Genomic DNA, 20,928 nt, shown 5'->3' on the forward strand with positions numbered 1-20,928 from the left:
TCATTTTCTTAATAAAGATTAAAGAGTTTGCTTGCAAAGCACAATGTATGTATTACATTAGGCACTTAATCAATATGCATCAGTTTCTTCATCTCTATAATAGAGATAGTGACAATGCCTGTCACAAACATGTTTTATGAAACTTGTTTTTGTGAAACTTGTAAGTAAATAGGTATAACATGCTTAGACTAGTGCCTGCCCCATCATCAGCATTCAGTAGATAGTAGCCAATATCACTGTTATTATCACCACTACTAAAAGTTTGTACCTTTCTTATCAGAGTTATTTTTAGGAAAGAGAGAGAAAATAAATATCTGTTCAGTGAATGAGTGGAGCATTAGAAAATGATAATTCATAATTAGAATTTTCTGGACTACAATTCCATCCTATTCCATTTCAATTCTTTCCAAGGTTATTTGCTTCCCGCCTCCCCAACACTATCCCCTAGTACCTTGATCTTCCTCCATTTGCACCATACTTGGTGAACTTGGCACTTGTCTTCCTCATCACAACCATGCAGGTGTGTTAGGCTGTCTGGGAAGCTGTCCCAGATGCTGACAAACCCTTGGCAGGAAGATAGAAAGGCAAAGGGGAAATTTTGGCTGACGTCTTCAGGTCTGACTCCTTACTCATCTGGAGAGTTCCAGAGATATCTTTAAAGTTTTAGGATAAATGATGAGGCTGCTGCTCCTTTTTTTTTTTTTTTTTTTTTTGGTGTCTCTACCAGATGCATATCTTGGATTCTCATTTTTTTGTTGTTGTTGTATGTTAATCTCTTGTGATTGCTTAGTAATGACAGGTTTTGATAAAATCCTAAGTCTACAGAGATGTTTTAAACGCAGGCAATGGACGGAGGAGTGGGGACCCACTAGTGGAAGAATGCGTGCTTGTGTGTCACGGTGTGGACTAATGTCTTGGCACGGCGGCCATATTCCTGGCGTGTGAGCACTGGATCTTCTCTTAAGGCCGCACATAGTTGGCAAGCCCTGTTCTGTTACTCTCCCGAGGGGGTACTTAGATAGCGAAGGTGATGGATAATGTTGGGTAGGTACTGGTTGGACAGGGACATGAGAGACTATGGAAAGAATGTTTTTGAAAGGGCTTTATTACATTGGATGTTAGTGTCTGTAAACAATTACAGCATTGAGGGAGTTCAGGATTTAAATGAGAAACACAACTTTGTCAGATTATACCGGTCGGATAAAATGGCATGGGCTCCGGAAATCTATAATTAAATGTATTTTTGAAAATGAAAAATATAGTATAACATCTGGTTTATTTCACTACAGAGGAGTCTGGGTATTGCTTATGTTAAGTGTGATTGACTTTGGCTGATATTTAGATTTTTCTGTGAAAAATAACTATTTCAGTTAAATTTTTTGTGCTTGACTGTGTTTATGGTGTAAACAAATTATTCACACACACACTCGTGTAGAAATTGGCTGTGTTATTTAGAAAATCTAATGCGTGTTCATTTTCTTTTTGTTGCAGCGAATATTCAACTCCTTTGTTTACACTGAGAAAATCTCAAATGGAGAAAGTGAAGTGCAGCAGGTAAGAGGCTATTTAGTGCTTCGCAATCTGTCTTGGCTTTTGGATGTGGCTTCTTTCCTCTTTCCACACCATCTCCATGTGGGGTTTCCTGTCCTCTGAGTGTGAATTCATAGACATCCTAAACATAATGGTGACAGCCTCTCACTTCAGGTTCTTGCAGGCAGTTGAAATAATAGTCATATGGATGGTTTCCTGTTATATGTTACTGTGGAAACATTATTGAATTCCCTTTTGTTGCTTTGGAAATTTCTAAATGACTCATTTTTTAAAATATTAGGAAATTATTTCATCTGAGATAGGAGAAAGTGCCCAGGTTTAGAATCAGACAAACGCAGGTCAGACTCTGGTTTGTCTACTTACTTCGTGACCCCCAGTGAGCAGTTGAGCCTTTCTGACCTGCAGGTTCCCAGTCTCACGTAAAAGGAATAGAATATCTGCCCTATGAGATTCTGAGAATTAAATGAAGTAATGTCACATTGAGCGTAAATGAAATCCTTATGTGGAAGGCTTGGCCACAGCAGCAGCTCAGTAGATACTGGCTTCTTCTGGTTTTTTGTTTTTTGTTTTTTTTTTCATTTCTCTTTCCTCTTGTATTCTTCCTTTGCTTCTTTCCTTCCATCTTCTTTCAATGCTCTGTAAGGTCAAAAAGTTCTGAGGACAGATTCTATTCGCTTTATTTATAGCTGGCTTTAAATGGACTGCTTCCCAAATTAAAACATAGTGTTAGCGAACTTGGTCATAAATAATTGATCTGCACTTGAAAAGAAGGGTGGTAAAGAGTATTCTGGGTTTTAATTTCAGCTAATCCACCCACTTCATTACACAATGTGACCATCAACTGGTAATTTGATGCTGGGTTGGAAATTTAAGTAATAAACAGCACCAGGCTAAAAACCAGAGTGTAGCAGAGTACTTCCACAGAGTAAAGAGATCACTATAGGAAAACACATAACAATTTAAACTCTCTGAAATGCTGCCTTTGTTTTATTCATGGAAAACAGCTTGACTTGATCTGAACTTCGGAAGTGCATACAAGAGGCAAAAGCTTTGCAAGTGTCATTAGACTGAAGTTATATATAGGATAGTTATTTACAATGAATTCCTGAAGTTCAGTCTTGAAGTTCAGCATTTCCTGTTTATAGACATTAATATATTTTTATTGTTTTTTTTTTCAGATTAAATTTATAGGATGTAAGCAGCCACACATATATATATTTCCTTAGCTTTAGATATTTAAAAAAAACAAATGACCTGAAATTATAAGTGGTCTGAAATTATAATGAATATGAAATGACTTGCTATCTTCAGAATTCCTGTGTTATTTTTATTCCAGCAAACTGGAAAGCACTTCAGGATCATGAATATAAAAGGATTTTACAGGGGGAGGGTTTCAGCACAAAACATGTTTAAGGAAACTTTTGGGGAGACCAACAGCCGCTTGATAACATTGTTAGAGAAACTGATCCAGGGATATCAGTTTTGCTACTTTCTCTTAAGTAACAGATACAAGTTCTTCCTTCAGCTGTTTTCAAGTGTGCAAGCGGTTTTGTTTTCTTGTACTGATGTCATTGCTTTATTTACCTGTGAACAAATTTGGAAGTGTTCAGTGATGATTTTTTTAAATGATAGCAGCTGATTGAGCACTTATGGGACACTGGTGCTAGGCAATTTCAATTTATTATCACATTGATTTTCCTGAATAACTTTGTAGGAAAGATATTATCCTTATTACAGATGAGGAAACTGAAACTCCAAAAGACAAGTTACCTGTAGCCTCAGGACTATTAAGTAAGCTAGTTTTCAAAATAAGTTTGGCACAGAGGTATCTGTATTTTTATTTTAATAGAATTTATTTTAACAATTTGTGTTTTCATCCAAAATAGAAGTCTCTTCTAACTCTTGTTTTTGTCTGAATAATTCAAATGAAGAAGAGTTACCCACATACTCAGTTCTATCTCTCCTCTCTCTGAACACCCAAAAAATTCTCTCTGATACTGACCCCGAGTGTACTTCTGTCTCCAGTCTGTCCAGTGCGTCCTCTGAAAGAGTCCTGAACACACAGAACTTATGCCTCTTTTGCATCTAGTACTTGGAGATATTTATGTCATTATCATTATCATTTAGCCTAAATTTAAAAGTACTCAGGGGCTACTCATAGACACAGAGAGGGACTAGTGGTTATCAGAAGGGAGGGATGTTAGGATGATGGGCGCAAGAGGTGAAGGGATTAAGAAATAGAAATTGGTAGTTACAAAATAGTCACAGAGATGTAAGTAAAACATAGGGAGTGTAGTTAATAATGTTGTAATAACTATGTTTGGGGCCTACTGGATATATCGAAGGGGATACTATGTAAAGTATCAATATATAATTATCTAACCACCAATCTGTACACCTGAAACCAATACAAAATGAAATTAGAAGGAAGAAAAATAGAAAATCCTGAGGTCCAAAAAATTTCTTCTTTTTTGACATGACTTTCATTTCCTTTCAGTTCTGTGGTCACTGAAACAATGAACAATAATAAAAGCTTATATTTGCATATGTACTGAACACTTTGCTCCTGTGGGTTGAATTGGGCAGGAGTTATCCCTGTTTTGTAGTGGGGAAACAGAAACCCCTAATATCTTGCTTGACTTGATTAATAACTACCCAGGAACTCTGGACCCTGAGATGCTGGTTAGTACCTGTGATGAAATCTTTAGGGAAATGTTTATCTCTTATGGTCATTATTGTGTGACTAGGTCCCCCATCACAGTCACTCACACTCGCACATCTTTTATCTCCTTTGAATTTCAGAATAACTCTGTAAGGTCCATGGAGTTACTGTTTTTAATGTAGAAAGGTCAAGGGGTCCTAGCTACTATGTAATTAAGCTGGCTTTTTTAAAATTGTAAGTTTTTTTTAAACGTGAAGAGTATATAAAACATATGCACAGACAGTAAAGAAATTAAAATGAATATCTCAACCTGCTGCTACCCGTCTTAGGAAATACGGCATGACTGCGAGTAGAAAAGCCTGTGTGACCCTCCCAGAGGGTATCTCCCTCCTTCCTGAAAATAATTATACAGTTTGACTATTTCGATTCCTTACATCCTTATGTAAATTTTAAGTATATTGTTTATATTCATGTATCTTACTTTCTCACTCAGCGTTATCTTCCTTAGAATCACCTAGGCTGAGATCTGTAAGGTGTATTTGTTTTCAATTCTGCATGCTATTTAATTAAATGCAGTGTATGTATACATTTTTTTATTGATGATATCTGGCTATTTTAGTGTTTTAATTTTTTACAATTTTTGTTCCTATTTTCTGGTGCATAGTTTAAGTGGAGTAACTCTTTTAACTGAAGGGACATTTTTATCCCTGGCCTCTGCCAGTTAAGTGGTGGTAGTGGTGGTGGTGGGTGTATCTGCACAGTTTCCGAATGCCCTGGGTGGGGAGAAGGGCTTTAGCTCAGATGGAGAACCCCTTCTGGAACAGGATGGCTGGATGCTGCCAAACCCGCAGTGGCTGTCACTGGTTACCTTCCTGCAGACAGGGTGTTAGAAACGTGCTGCTCCGTATCCTCTTCAGTACTTGGTATTACTGATTTTGAATCTTTTATCAATTTGGAGTGTTTGAAATGGTGTCTAATGAGTTTCATTTGTTTTACTCTGATTACTAATGAGGTTGGAATGACTTTTTGCATATTTATGATACATTTTTATGTATTTCTTCCCCTGTCAAATGTCTACTAATGTCTTTTGTCCATTTTTTAAATTGGGTTGCTTGTTTATTTTAGAGTTTAAAAATTCCATACATATTCTACATCAGCGCTGTCCAAGAGAATTTTCTGAGATGATTAGTTCCATATCGGTGCTAACTGAGCAGCCACTAGCCACATGTGGCTTCTGAGCAGCCGACATGTGGGTAGAGCTACTGAGAAATTCAATTTTTTATTTAATTTTCAGCCACACATGGCCGGCCAGTGGTTATCGTATAAGATTCCCTTGTAGATCTGTTTCATAAATATATTCTCCCAATTTGTGCTTTTCTTTTCACTTTCCTTATGATACCTTTTAAAAGAATACATATTTAATTTTCATAGTTTTTAAAATCAGCCTTTTCCTTTTTGTTTTCTGCTTTTTATGTTTTGTTAAGGAAATTCTTTTGTACTCCAAAGATATAAAGATGTTCTCCTACCTTCTAAAACTTTTGCCTTTCTCACTTAAGACTTTTATCCATTTGAAATTGATTTTGGCCTTAGATGTGAAGTAGGTATCTCATTTCTTATTTTTCCCCCATATGTATTTCCAAATGTTCTAGCACTATCTATTGAACAATTTATCTTTTCCCCTGACTTGTTTTCAATGTGCTTTCTGTCATTAGTTAAGTTCCCACATATGTGTGAGTTTGATTTGGTTCTGTTGGTGAATTTTCTCATTGTGCCCATACCATATGTCTGGTAGGGTGACCCACGCCTTCACTTATTTTTCTTGAGAGTATCTGTGGCTCTTTGTTCTTACATAAGAATTTTTGGCCACTTGCTCTTACATATGAATTTTAGAATGTTTGTCTAATTATGAAAGAAAATCCTATTGGGATTTTAATTCGTATTATAATGAATCTGTAGATCAATTTGAAGGTAATATCTTTACTAACATGTATAGCTCTCCATGTACCTAGTAATTCTACTGTGCTGTGTCTTTCACCTTGGGTTTGTAATATGTTTACAAAAGACCTGAAAATCCATGTATATGGGATTTACTTCTACATATTTCAGTTTAATTATAAGCTATAGCTTTAAAAATTATAGTTTCCTAACTGTTGCTATTTGTGTTTTATGTATTTATTTTACATGTAGTTATCTTCTTAAACCATCATATTGGTTCTAATAACTTACCTGTAGATTCCTTTGGATTTTCTGTGTACATAGTCATATATTCACATAGGACAGTTTTGATTCTTTCCTTCTAATTCTCATACCTTTCATTGCTTTTCTGTGTCTTGCTACATTGACCTCTAGAAAAGTATTGCATAAGTATGGTGACAGTGGCCACAAAACATGGTATCTATTATGTTTATTGTTTAGTTTTAGGTATATTTTAATTTTGATTATCATTGCTTTGATCTGTTATTTAGAAGTATGTTTTAAAATTTCCAAATGTCTGTACAGTCTTTCTAGTTAAACTAGCTGTCCTCTCTACACTCTCCCATTATACTGAGCTCTTTGGGTTACAGGTCTGCGCAGAGTCATCTATTGGGTCGGTCAAAAAGTTTGTTTGTTTTTTTCCGTACAGTGACTCTAGTAGCACTTAGTTGTGTTGAACTTCACTGGAAACAATTTTGTTAGACTGTATTGTGACAGCTGTCATATCAGTGTGCATTTAAAAAAACTTATCACAATTGGTAAATTTTGGTATAGCCATTTTAATATTGAAGATGGAAGAAAATTTGCAACATTTTTGGCATATTATGCTTTATTATTTCAAGAAAGGTACAAACACAACTGAAACACATGAAAGGATTTGTGCAGAATATGGAGAAGATGCTGTGACTGATCAAACATGCTAAAGTGGTTTGCAAAGTTTTGTGCTAGAGATTTCTCCCTGGATTATGCTCTACAGTTAGGTGGACCAGTTGAAGTTGATAGCGATCAAATGGAGACTTGAAATGAGAACAATCAATGTTATATGACATGGAAGATAGTCAACATACTCAAAATATCCAAATCAATAAAGTTACTGGTGAAAGTGAAAAATGTGTCTTTATTTTACAGAAAAAAATAAATGAATTTTTTGGCCAACCCAATATCAGATTTTTCCATCTTGGCCAAGCCCTAAAACTTCATCTCCTTTCCTGATGCCTTGTGCTGTCATCAAAGTGGAAGCTCAAGGTCTCTGGATTATGCACACATTCTCAGGGCGAAAGCAGGGTTGGGCATTGGTTTATCTCCCAGATTCTGGCTCTCCCCTTGTTTGGGGGCTCAGTGTCTCTAACAGTTATTTTGGTTTTCATTCAGGACACTGGCCTCTTAACAATTATAAGAACAATTACAACTGCTTATACAATTTGTTTGATAAGCCAAAAAGAGACTAGTTATTCGAAGTAGATTGTTGACCTATGTGCTCTTAATTTTAGTTCACAATCTTTAGTTGAAAAGATTGCACTTATTTGTGCATGGTTTTTCATGTTTTGTAGTATGTGGAATCCTGACTTGAGATTTTTATCCATCATTTCTTATTTGGGGTAATGAAAACTAGAGTCCCATGGGTTCTTGCCCTCCTCCTTACTAATCAAATCTTATTGAGAGTTGGATCTGACTTGTGCATTCTATATAACTTGGCATTAAATCTAACATGTTGTTTATATCTTCTAGATAGGGGAGCAAAGTAATTAAAACTAATAAAAAACATTTTGTGATTCTTGACTCTTACCACAAAATTCTCTATGGTATAGACTTTTCTTTGCTTTTTCTCATTATTTCTTTTAAATTAACCTTCAGAATGTGGTTCAGAATTGCTTAACAGTGTGTTTTGAATCTTTAATTAGTTCAGTATACATAGTGTGCTGCCAAAAAACTATGGCAACAGCCTCAGGAAAATACAAATCCCATGCACACATTCTTGTGCGGAACGCCTCCCATAGACTCCGTTTTCCAGTACTTTAGGAAATTAAGTTGTGTGAGCACATGAAAGCATTATATAAAATTGAACCTGAATCAAGAAAAATAAATGTTTGATCAAGAGCCCCAGAAGATAGCAAAACATAGCCCATAAAAAAAAGCAGTGGAGAGGAAACAAAAGGAGAAAGAGCCACTAGAGACCCTTGATTGGATCCCCAAAGGAGTCAGTCACTGTGGACATAATACCTCAGGAGGTTGCTCTAACTTTTTCTGAAATACTCTAGTAATTTTTTATTCAATGAAATGGCAAGCATATTTTTATAATTAATGCAGTATTTCATAAAGTATTGATTGTTGGCAGCAGCTAATTTTAGAAGACATCAATCAGAATGCTTTTGAACTGGGCAAGTTGGTACAAAGAACTGTTACTCAAACTTGGCTTCATTAGTTTTCTCTTGTTTGTTTCTGTTTCATAGAGACTTGTGTTCTTTATTATTTCCTTCCTTGTATTTTAAGTTAATTTTGTCCTTTTTGTTCTTAAATTGGAAAATTACGTCACTGATTTTTATACCTTTATATCAAATACAAGAGTTTAAAGCTCTAACCTTTCCTTTAATCACTGCTTTATTACATTCCACAAAATTTGATATATATATTTTCATTATCATTTGCTTTTTAAATATTTTCTAATTTCTCTTGTGATTTCTTCTTGTACCTATATATTACTTTGAAGAGTATTGTGTAGTTTTCAAAACATTTCAGGTCTTCTCAAATATTGTTACATAACTCTGTATGATTTAAATCCTTACTTTTTTGAAAACTTGGGTTTATGACCCAGCATATGTTCTATCTTGGCAAATGAGATTGTTAGACCTTTCTGGTGACTTACTTTTAACATTATGAAATGTCATTCTTTATCTTTGGTGATAATGCTCTTTCCTTGAGGTCTGTTTTACCTGACGTTTATATAGTCACTCCAGTCTTTGTTTGCGTAAGCCATTTGTATGGTGTGTCTTTTCATAAGCTTATACTCTCCATATCTCTATTCCTAAAACTGTGTTTCTTTACATAGAATATAGTTGAGACTTTTTAAAAGCTATTTTGACAGTTTCTGTCTTGAAATTGGGATTATTTAGTCAATTAATATTAACTTTGATTGTTGGATTTGGGTGAACAATTTTATTGTTTTCCATTTTCCCTCTGGTTTTTGTTTCTTGGTTTCACCTTCCCTACCCTCTTATGGATTTTTGAATATTTGAAAAAATTCATGTCCATATATTTTATTTTTAGCTATATTTCTTTATATATATTAAGTGTATACTCTAGAAATTATATGTCCTTATATCAGTCTATTTAGAGTTAATATTTTGTCACTATGTAAAATATAGAATCCTCAAAACCTTAAAGGTCCATTTGTCTTTAACTGTTCGTTTTGCTAAGGGTATTGTATATGTTACATGTACAAATATTACAAACTGCACATAAGTGTTACTGTTTTTGCTTTAAATTGTCATATGAATTTCATAAATTTAATTAATTAAAAGAAAAATTCTATATATTTAAGATTTCCAGTGCTCAATCACTTCTTTCTAAAAGTACCAACTGATAATGAATCTGAAGAATTCCTTTAATATTTACTTGTGCAGATTTCCTGGTGACAGATTATATTTTGTTTTTTTAAATAATTTATTGTTGTTCAATTACAGCTGTCTGCATTTTCTCCCTGCCACTCCTCCCCCTGCCACCCCAGCCAAACCCACCTCCCCCCCTTGCTTCCATCCTCCCTCCACCCCATTTTGTCCATGTATTGCTGTCACAAAGGGTATGAGCTCCTTCTTTCTTTCTGCTACATAGTATTCCATCATGTAAATGTGCCATAGTTTTTTGATCCACTCATTTACTGATGGGCACTTAGGTTGCTTCTAGCACTTGGCTGTTGTAAATTGTGCTGCTGTGAACATTAGAGTGTATAGGTTCTTTTGGATTGGTGTTTCAGGGTTCTTGGGATATAATCCCAGCAGTGAATTTCTGGGTCAAAAGGCAGTTCCATTTTTAGTTTTCTGAGGAAATTCCGTACTGTTCTCCACGATGGCTTCACCAGTCTGCATTCCCACCAACAGTGCACTAGTGTTCCTTTTTCTCCACAACCTCTCCAGCAGTTGTTTGTTGATTTATGATGGCCAATATGACTGGTGGGTAGTGGTATCTCACTGTGGTTTTAATTTGCATCTCTCTGATGGCTAGTGATGCTCAGCATCTTTTCATATGTCTCTGGGCCCTTTGTATGTCCACCTTGGAGAAGTATCTGTTCAAGTCTTTTGCCCATTTTTTAATTGGGTTTTGTGTCTTCCTGAAATGGAGTTGTGTGAGTTCTTTATATATTTTGGAGATCAAACCCTTGTCCAAGGTATCATTGGCAAATATGTCTTCCCATATAGTTGGTTCTTTTTTTATTTTAATGCTGTTTTCTTTGGCCATGTGGAAGCTTTTTAATTTGATGAGATCCCATTTCTTTATTCTTTCTTTTATGTCCCTTACTTTAGGGGACATATCCATGAGGATGTGGTTGCATGGAATGTCTAAGATTTTCCTGCCTATGTTCTCCTCTAGGACTTTTATGATGTCACAACTTATATTTAAGTGTTTTTTCCACCTTGAATTTTTTTTTGTGTATGGTATAAGTTGGTGATCAAACTTCATTTTTTGTTTTTTTTTTTTTGTTTTGTTTTTTTTTAGCATGTAGCTGTCCAGTTCTCCCAGCACCATTTGTTGAAGAGGCTATTTTTACTCCATTTTATGCTTCTTCCCCCTTTTCAAATATTAATTGACCATAGAGACATGGGTTTATTTCTGGGCTCTCACTCCTGTTCCATCGATCTATGTGTTTGTTCTTATGGCAATACCAGGCTGTTTTGATTACAGTGGTGTTGTAATACAGTTTGATGTCAGATACTGTGATCCCTCCTACTTTGTTCTTCTTTCTCAAAATTGCTGCAGCTATTTGGGGGTCATTTATAGTTCCATATAAATTTCTGAAATGTTTGTTCTATAGCTGTGAAATATGTCATCAGCACTTTAATAGGGATTACATTGAATCCATAAATTGCTTTGGGTAGTATGGACATTTCGATGATGTTAATTGTTCCAATCCATGAGCATGGTACATGGTTCCATTTGTTTGTGTCATCCTTAATTTCTTTCTTCAGTGTTTTGTAGTTTTCTGAATACAGATCTTTTACCTCCTTGGTTAGGTATATTCCTAGGTACTTTATTTTTCTTGTTGCTACATCAAATGGGAGTTTTTCCTGATTTCTGTTTGTGATATTTCATTGTTGATGTACAAAAATGCCTTTGATGTCTAAATGTTGATTTTGTATCCCGCTGATTTGCCTAATTCACTTATTAGGTTAAATAGCTTTTTGGTGGAGTCTGTAGGATTTTCTAGGTACACTATCATGTCGCCTGCAAACAATGACAGTTTTGCTTCCTCCTTTCCAATTGTGATGCCTTGTATTTCTTTTTCTTGTCTGATTGCTGTGGCTAGGACTTCCAATATTGTGTTGAATAGGAGTAGTGAAAGTGGGCATCCTTGTCTTGTTCCTGATCTTAGTAGGAGTGGGAAAGCTCTAAGTTTTTGCCCATTGAGTATGATGTTGGCTGTAGGTCTCTCATCTATGACCTTTATTATGTTGAGGAATGCTCCCTGTATTCCCACTTTCCTAAGTGTTTTTATCATAAATGGGTGCTGTACCTTATCAAATGCTTTTTCCACATGTATGGATATGATCATGTGATTTTTGTCTTTGCTTTTGTTTATGTGATGTGTTATGTTTATTGATTTGCGAATATTGTACCATTCTTGCATCCCTGGGATGAATCCCACTTGATCATGGTGTATGATCTTTTTAACATATTGCTAGATGTGGTTTGTCAATATTTTTGTTGAGAATTTTAGCATTTATGTTCATCAGTGATATTGGCCTGAAGTTTTATTTCTTTGTTATGTCTTTATCTGGTTTGGGGATTAGGATGATGCCTTCTCAAGAGTTTGGGAAGACTCCCAAAGTCTTCATAAAAAGAGTGTGGGAGTCTTCCATTTTCTTGAATTTTTTGGAATAATCCGTGAAGGATAGGAGTTAGCTCTTCCTTAAATGCTTGTAAAATTCTCCTCTGAAACCATCTGCTCCAGGGCTTTTGTGTCTCAGGAGTTTTTTGATTACTGCTTCAATTTCATCTGCTGTAATTGGTCTGTTCAGGGTTTCTGCTTCTTCATTCATTTTTTTTTAAGATTTTATTTATTTATTTTTAGAGAGGGAAGGGAGGGAGAAAGAGAGAGAGAGAGAAACATCAATGTGCGGTTGCTGGGGGTCATGGCCTGCAACCCAGGCATGTATCCTGACTGGGAATCAAACCTACGACACTTTGGTTTGCAGCCTGCGCTCAATCCACTGAGCTGTGCCAGCCAGGCCTCAGTTTTGGAAGATTATATTTTTCTAGAAATCTGTCCATTTCACCTAGGTCTTCAAATTTATTGGCATATAGTTGTTTGTAGTAGTTCTTTACAATCCTTTGTATTTCTGTGGTATCAGTTGTAATCTCTCTTTCATTTTTGATTGTGCGTATTTGGGTCCTCTCTCTTTTTTTCTTGATGAGTGTGCTTAAAGGCTTCTTGATTTTGTTTATCTTTTCAAAGAATCAGCTCCTGGATTTATTGATCCTTAGAATTGTGCTTTTACTCTCTGTGTCATTTAATTCTGCTCTGATCTTGGTTATTTCCTTCTTTCTACTTGCACTGGACTCTTTGTTGTTGTTTCTTGAGTTCCTGTAGGTGTAGGGTTAGGTTGTTTGTTTGGAATGTTTCTCTTTTTTAGGTAGTCCTGTATCGCTATGAAATTTCAGGACTGCCTTGGTTGTGTCCCACAAGTTTTGGTTTGTTGTTGAGTTCATTTTCATTTGTTTCTAGACACTTCTTTTTTAAAGATTTTATTTATTTATTTTTAGAGAGGGAAGAGAGAGAGAGAAACATCAGTGTGCAGTTGCTGGGGGTCATGGCCTGCAACCTAGGCATGTACCCTGACTGGGAATCGAACCTGCGACACTTTGGTTCGCAGCCCACGCTCAATCCACTGAGCTACGTCAGCCAGGGCTTGTTTCCAGACAGTTTTTGATTTCTTCTTTGATCTCATTCTTGACCCATTCATTGTTTAATAGCATGCTATTCTGTCTCCATGATTTTGAGTGCTTTTGAGTTTTTTCCTTAAGATTAGTTTCTAGTTTCAGTCCCTTGTGGTCAGGGAAAATGCTTGATATGATTTCAATTTTCTTGAATTTGTTGAGGTTCGTTTTGTGTCCTATCATGTGGTCTGTCTTTGAAAATGTTCTGTGTGCATATGAAAAGAATGTGTATTTTGTTTCTTTGGGATGAAAGGCTCTCTCTATGTATATCAGTTAAGTCCGTTTCATTTAGGGCATTGTTCAATGCCACAATATCTTTGTTGATATTTTCCTTGGAAGATCTGTTCATTTTTGACAGTGGGGTGTTAAAATCTACTACTATTACTGTGTTGCTGTCAATATCTTTCTTGAAGTCCTCCAAGATTTTCTTTATATATTTGAGTGCTTCTTTTTGGGTACATATATGTTTACAATGTTTATGTCTTCTTGATGAATTCTTCCCTTGAGTATTATGGAGTGACCTTCTGGGTCTCTCTTAATGGCTCTTTTTTTTAATCTATTTTGTTTCATATGAGTATGGCTACACTGGCTTTTTTTCCTATCCATTTGCTTGGAATATTTGTTTCCAGCCCTTCACTTTCAATCTGTGTTCTTTTGTTCTGAGGCAGGTCTCTTGTAGGCAGCGTATGTGTGGGTCATGCTTTCTTATCCATTCTGCTATTCTATGACTTTGGAGTGGGGTGTTTAATCCATTTACGTTTAATGTTATTACTGATAGGTTTTTATTCATTGACATTTTTCATATCTATGTTCCCCTCTCTCTCTCTCAGTTTTTCTTCCTGTTCTTAAAACAGACTCTTTAGCATGTCTTGCAGAGCTGGTTTGGAGGACGTATATTTTTTGAGGCTTCTTTTGTCCGGGAAGCTTCTTATTTAGCCTTCTATTTTAATTGAGAGACTTACTGGATCAAGTAGTCTTGGTTGCAGGACTCTGGTTGGAATATTTCTTGCCATTCCTTTCTGGCTTGGAGTGTTTCCATTGAGAAGTCAGCTGCTAGTCTTATTGGGGCTCCCTTGTATGTTACTTTCTGTTTTTCCCTTGCTGCCTATAGGATTCTTTGTCTTGAAATTTTGACATTTTAATTATGATGTGTCTTGGAGTGGGCGTCTTTCGTTTTGATTGGGACTCTCTGTATTTCCTGGATTTGTGTGACTTTTTCTCTCATCAAATTAAGGGAGTTTTCCATCATTACTTTTTAAAACAGGTTTTCTATCCCTTGCTCTTCTCCTTCTGGTATCCCTATTATATGGATATTATTATGTTTCATGTTTTCCTGCATTTCTCTTAACCCCTCTTCATTCTTTCTGAGTCTCTTTTCCTTGTCTTGCTCTTTTTAGGTGTTTCATGAAGCAGAGGATCACAGCTCACTGATGTGATCCTCTGCTTCATGTAGCCTGCTTTTGATTCTTTCTACTGTGTTCTTCAATTCAGAAATTGTATTCTTCATTTCCTCTTGGCCCTTGTTGATAGTTTGTTTCTTTTTTCATGTTGATGTAGTTTGCAGTGAGTTCATTGTAGTTTCCCTGTAGCTTTTGGTAATTTTCTGTGAGCTCATTGAGCTTCCTGACAATCATTGCTTTGAACTCAGTATCTGATAGTTGACTTGCCTCTATTTCATTTAGCATTGTTTCTGAGGCTTCCTCCTTTCCTTTCATTTGTGGGTTGTTTCTTTGTCTTTTCATTGTTTGTATTCAGTTGAAGGGGGAAGGCAAAATGGTTCAATACAATGGGAATGTATTCTATGGTATTTAAACTACCAACCCATGGAGAAGAGATAGGAAATCCTTTGGATATGTGTAGTGTTAACTGTGATATTTCACCCAGGTAGCCACTTTTTAGAAAGGGTGGAAAAGAGGTAAGACTCTTATTATGGGGGGAGGGGGGAAGGATTGTGAGTTGGATCTAGAAAGCAGTGAGCTTGTGGGAGGTCAGATTATGAGGTGAAGTGAGAGTAAAGGATAAAAAATAGGTGTAGTGTATGAGAGAATAGAGTTGACCACAACAGTATTGAAGTTCTGGAAACAGCGAAGTGAAATGAGGTTTGAGAGGGATGCTGTGTAGTATTTATAATTGCATGGAACTGCAATTATTTACAATGGTAATGGAGCAACAGTCATGACAGAATCTATGTGAGCTGAATAACAAGAATAGGAAGTACAAGACCTAGAGTAGTATGCTATTGGAACACAAGTGAAATGAAAGACGGAAAATTTAAAATACACTACAAAAGAGAGAACAAGGGAAACCAGTCAAACAATGCAATTTAAGAAACCAAGCAAAGAACACTAAACAGAAAATAATAATAATAATAATAATAATAATAATAATAATAAAAGATGTAAAAATAATGAAAAAGTAATAATACAAGTATACAATAAACTTGCAAGTTCTCTGGAGTAGCAAAGTGAAATTTGTCTCACTGTCTCAGTTGTTGGGATGATCCCTCTTTGGGTCTAACTCTGGTTCTTTCACAGCTCCAAGTTTTATCATCTCACTTGTGGGAATAAAAACAAAAAGAAAAAGAAAAAGAAAAAAGGGAAGGAAGGAAGAAGGAATTAAAAGAAGAAAGGAAAGGAAAAAAAGAAAAGGAAGCCTTCTGCTGGCTTTAAACAAGCCAAACCAGTTCTGCTGGTCTTCCTGGCTGCAGCAAGCTGAGCGGGGATTGGTGGGGCTAGGCTCATGGTGCCTCTGGGCCACGGGGTTACTTGCACTCTGTCTCCATCCCCAAGGATGGAGGCATGAGCTCTCAGCCTCTGCTGTTGGGGTGGGACCTGTATCCACTACAGTGCGGATTCAGCCACGGACAGTCCCTGGGGCTGCTGGCATGAGCATTTGGCCTTCTGTGCTAGGGTGGGACTGGCAGACACTGGATTGCGGTTCTGGGGCACGTTGTTCCTGGGGCTGCTGCTGTGAGCTCTTGGCCTCCTCTGCTTAGGTAGCATAGGCAGCCGCCTGGCTGGGGGTTTGGGTATGTACTATCTCTCGGGCCTCAGGTGTGAGCACACGGCGGGATCATGCATGCTCCACCCTCCGTGCTGTGGGCATGGGCACTGGTGTTTGGCCTCCGCAGCTGGAGTGGGACTGGTACTGGGCCACGGGGTTTCAGCGTGTGCCATCCCTGGGGTTTCGGGTGAGAGTGTGCAGCCACTGCAGCGGCGGCGGGACAAGGTGAAGGGCGACTGGGTTGGTGGCACACCTCTGGGATCGGGGGTGCGGCTGGGCACCCTCCAGCGCTGGGGCCAGGGTTAGGTACGTAGTCGCAGTTCTAGCAGCAGCGGTGGGCCCACAGCTGAGGCTGCGGAGGCTTATATTAGTTTTTCATGGTATTTACTCATAAATATCTCTATTTTGTCTTTTCTCTTCAAAGATGTTTTGGCTTGAGATTGAACATTGAATTGACAGGTTTTTAATGATGTTGCACTGTGCTCTGGACTACATAGTTTTTTATAAGAAGTCAGTTGAAGTTCCTACTCTGCCTGCAGTATAATCATCCCGCCCCTACCTCTTAGCAGCTTTCAAGATTTTTCTCTGTATCTTTGGTTTTCAACAATTTGGCTATGACTACCTAGACATAGGAGTCTCTGTTTTCATTCTGCTTGGTGTTTGTTGAGCTTTCTGAATCTGTTAATTATGTCTTTCATCAAATTGGGGACTTTTGACCGTTATTTCTTTAAATACTTTTTCTTACTCATTCTGTGTTCTCCTTTGGGACTTCAATTTATGGAAGATCCTTTGACATTTTACAACCAGTTCCTGAGATAATACTCTCTTCTCCTAATATTTTTATCCTCTGACTTTCAGATTAGATCATTTTTATTAGTCTGTCTTTAACTTCAGTCCTATTATTTTCATTCTGCTCTTAACCTCTCCAAGTATACATATTTTTAAATTTTCCGATACTATATTTTTAAGCACTAGGATTTGCATTTTTTTTAAATAGATTCCTATTTCTCTACTGAAATTTTTTCTCTTTTCAGTTCATTACAAGCATATTTTCCTTTGTATCCTTTAGTAGAGTTATAATAACGACATTAGAATCCTGTTTGCTAATTCTAACATCTGTGAATTTTTTGAAACTGATCTCTTGTTGATTGTCTTTTGAATTGAGACTAGGTCACACTCTGCTTTTCTTTATATGTCAAAAAAATTAGAAATTGTGAAGAACTCTGGGTTTTGTTATATTCCTGTAAGGAGTGCTGATTATTTTGTTTGTTTTAGTAGGCAATTAACTTATTGGACACAAACTAATAATTTGTGTCTGCAGCAATAGCTCAAATTTCAGCTCAGTTTATTTAGATGTGGTTTACTTTATACATTTATAGTTTAGAGATCTAAGAATTTTTCTGCCTCCAAAGGTGTCTCAAACACTCTAGCACTTAAAAAACATTATGATAGAAATCTAGCTTTTAAAATTGTTTTTATAAATTATTGATACTAACAGTTCTACCTGCAAGATTCAAAGTTTAATGTTTCACTTTACCAATTACAATTTACTGGGACAGAGTAAAGGAGAAGCATATAGGTTTTATAATAAATTGATGCTGTCCTGGCTGTTGTGGCTCAGTGGATTGAGCACTGGCCTGCGAACCAAAATGTCACCAGTTTGATTCCCAGTCAGGTTATATGCTTGGGTTGCTGGCCAGGTCCCCAGTAGGGGGTGCTTGAGAGACAACCACACATTGATGTTTTCCTTCCTCTCTTTCTCCCTTCCTTTCCCTCTCTCTAAAAATAAATAAATAACATCTTTTTTTAAAAAGGAAATTGATACTTATTAGGTACTAATATTCCAAGTTATTATTTTATATAAATATGAATTCAAAGCCGTAGTCAGGAGGAATTTGGGTGAGTCCAAAGCAACGGATTAGGAGCCATCTGAAAAGCAAGATTGGAATCCTGCACAAAATTATATCTCTTTATGCATAGGAGTAGAAAGATATTCTGTAGCAGAACAATTTACTTGTGGCCTCCATTAAATAGCTCTTTCTTTAAAGAGATTATAACTCTTGTAGTCAAGGTGGTGGCATAGGCAGACTTGGCTCACCTCTTTGAACAACCACATCAAAATTATAAATATAGAACAACCATCAGTCAGAACTGTCAGAAATCGAGTTGAATGAAAGTCTGATAACTACAGAATTAAAAAAACCACATCCATCCAGACTGGTAGGAGGGGTACAGATGCAGAACAGCCTGGTCTCTCACTCATGTGTGGTGTATAAAAATTCAGGAGAGATATCTCAGGAGCCCTACACCATAAGCTCAGCCCTACACGAGACACACTAGGCCCACCAGCCCAGGGTTGCAGTGCCAAGAAGCGAAGTCCCCACAACATCTGGCTGCAGAAAAACAGTGGGGATTGAGTGGGTGGAAGAAACTTCTGGAGCCCCAAGTAGTTGCTCTTAAAGAAGCCACACGGACTATCCTAATCAGACTCACACCTGTGAGGTCCAGCGCTGGGGTGGTAGCTTGAAGGGCACCAATGGTATACAGGGAGAGACTGAAGTGTCTGGCATCAATGTAGACAGAGGCCATTGTCCCTTTTTTGAGCCCTTGTCCTGCAGAGCCACAGAGCTGGCAGGCTGTTGCCATACTTGAGACTGCATCAACCTGGCTAATGCTGTTTGACCTACCTTGGAAATCCCAGAAACTCCACCCCATCCAACATAAGGACTCACAGAAGCTGCTTTTCCATATGAATGGCTGGTCTTGGCTCAGGCTTCACAACTTCCTAAATCCTATCAAACAAGCAACAACTGGCCTCAGTGAGCCCCAGTACTAGCAGCAGCCAGTCTAGCTTCACATCTTGGCTTTGCCTGGAAGTCTCCAAGCCCAGCACAAGTAGCAGCCTTCTCAGATTGCTTTATAACCCAGGAAGGGCAGCCCCGGGCAAAATACAGGTTGGGGCTGCCCTTGGCCAGCACCACCCAGGAAATCCCAGGGCACCCAGGGGATAGTTACAGACCACTTAGAGCACCACTACCCTGCCCCTGTGCAGTTGATCTCCACGGAGGGCCGAGATTAGAGGTAAGTGATCACAACCAATCTGGCCTGGGTAAATCCTTCCCACTGATCTGCCAACAGCAACCAAGACTCAACTACAAGAGGAGTATGTACTCAGCCCACATGGAGGGTGCACCTTGAATACCTAGCTTGGGATAGGGGAGGCTATGCCACTGGACCCTAAGACACCTATTATATTAGACCACACTACCAAGACACGGAGTCAAAGTAGCTCTACCTAATACATAGAAACAAACACAGGGACACTGTCAAAATGAGGAAACAAAGAAACATGGCCCAAATAAAATAACAGATTAAAAACTCCAGACAAAGAGCTAAATGAAATGGAGACAAGCAATCCATCAGATGCAGAGTTCAAAACACTAGTTATAAGGATGCTCAAAGAGTTTTGTGAGAACCTCAGCATCATAAAAAAACTAGTCAGAAACGAAGGATTCACTAATTGAAATAAAGAACAATTTACAGGGAAACAACAGTAGAGTGGATAAAGCCAAGAATCAAATCAGCGATTTGGAACATAAGGAAATGAAAGCAACCCATCAGAACAACAAGAAAAAAAGAAAAGAGGGTAGTACAAGCAGCCTCTGGGACAACTTCAAGAGATCCAACATTCACTTCATTGGGATGTCAGAAGGAAAAGAGAAAGAGCAAGAAATTGGAACTCTATTTGAAAAAATAATGAAAGAAAACTTCCTAATTTGGTGAATGAAATAGACATACAAGTCTAGGAAGCACAGCAGGTCCCAAACAATTTGGACCCAAAGAGGAACACACCAAGACACATCGTGACTAAAATGCCAAGGGTTAAAGATAAAGAGAGAATCTTACAAGCAGCAAGAGAAAAGCACAGAGTTGCCTACAAAGCAGTTCCCATAAGACTGTCAGCCAATTTCTCAAAGGAAACCTTGCAGGCGAGAAGGGGCTGGCAAGAAGTATTCAAAGTGATGAAAAGCAAGGACCTATGACCAAGATTACTCTATCCAGCAAGGCTATCATTTAGAATGGAAGGGCAGATAGATGAAGTGCTCCCAAGACAAGATAAAGCATCATCACCAAGACGTTATTAAAGGAAATGTTAAAAGGACTTACTTAAGAAAAAGATCAAAATTGTGAACATTAAAATAACAACCAACTCTCAGCTATCAACAACTAAATCTAAAAATTAAGGACAAAAACAAACGAAGCAAACAAGCAGAACAGAAACAGAATCATAGGTATGGGGATCATTTGGAGGATTATCAGCTGGAAGGGGGAAGGAGGAGGGGGAAATGGTGCAGGGATCAAGAAACATAATTGGTGGGAACAAAAAAGGGGGATGTTAACAGTATAGGAAATGGAGAATCCAAAGAACTTACACGAATGACCCATGGAATTGATAAAAGGGGGTTGGGGGGATTGCTAGAGGAAGGGGGATACCAGCCGAGGGGGGCAAAGGGAAAATATTGGGACAACTGTAACAGCATAATCAATAAAATATACTCGAAATATTTTTTAAATAAATAAATGTGTAT

General features: G+C 37.4%; 1 protein-coding gene across 1 annotated transcript in view; it reads left to right on the forward strand.

Moving 5' to 3' along the window:
• Positions 1-20,928, forward strand: part of CACHD1 (cache domain containing 1) — a 206,686-nt gene that overhangs the window by 73,207 nt on the left and 112,551 nt on the right. The window contains exon 2 of the mRNA XM_028512383.2: positions 1,492-1,554. Within this exon, the coding sequence (XP_028368184.1) occupies positions 1,492-1,554 (63 nt within the window). The remainder of the gene's footprint in view (positions 1-1,491; positions 1,555-20,928) is intronic.

The sequence above is a fragment of the Phyllostomus discolor genome, chromosome 5 (genome assembly GCF_004126475.2).
Source record: "Phyllostomus discolor isolate MPI-MPIP mPhyDis1 chromosome 5, mPhyDis1.pri.v3, whole genome shotgun sequence".
NCBI lineage: Eukaryota > Metazoa > Chordata > Mammalia > Chiroptera > Phyllostomidae > Phyllostomus > Phyllostomus discolor.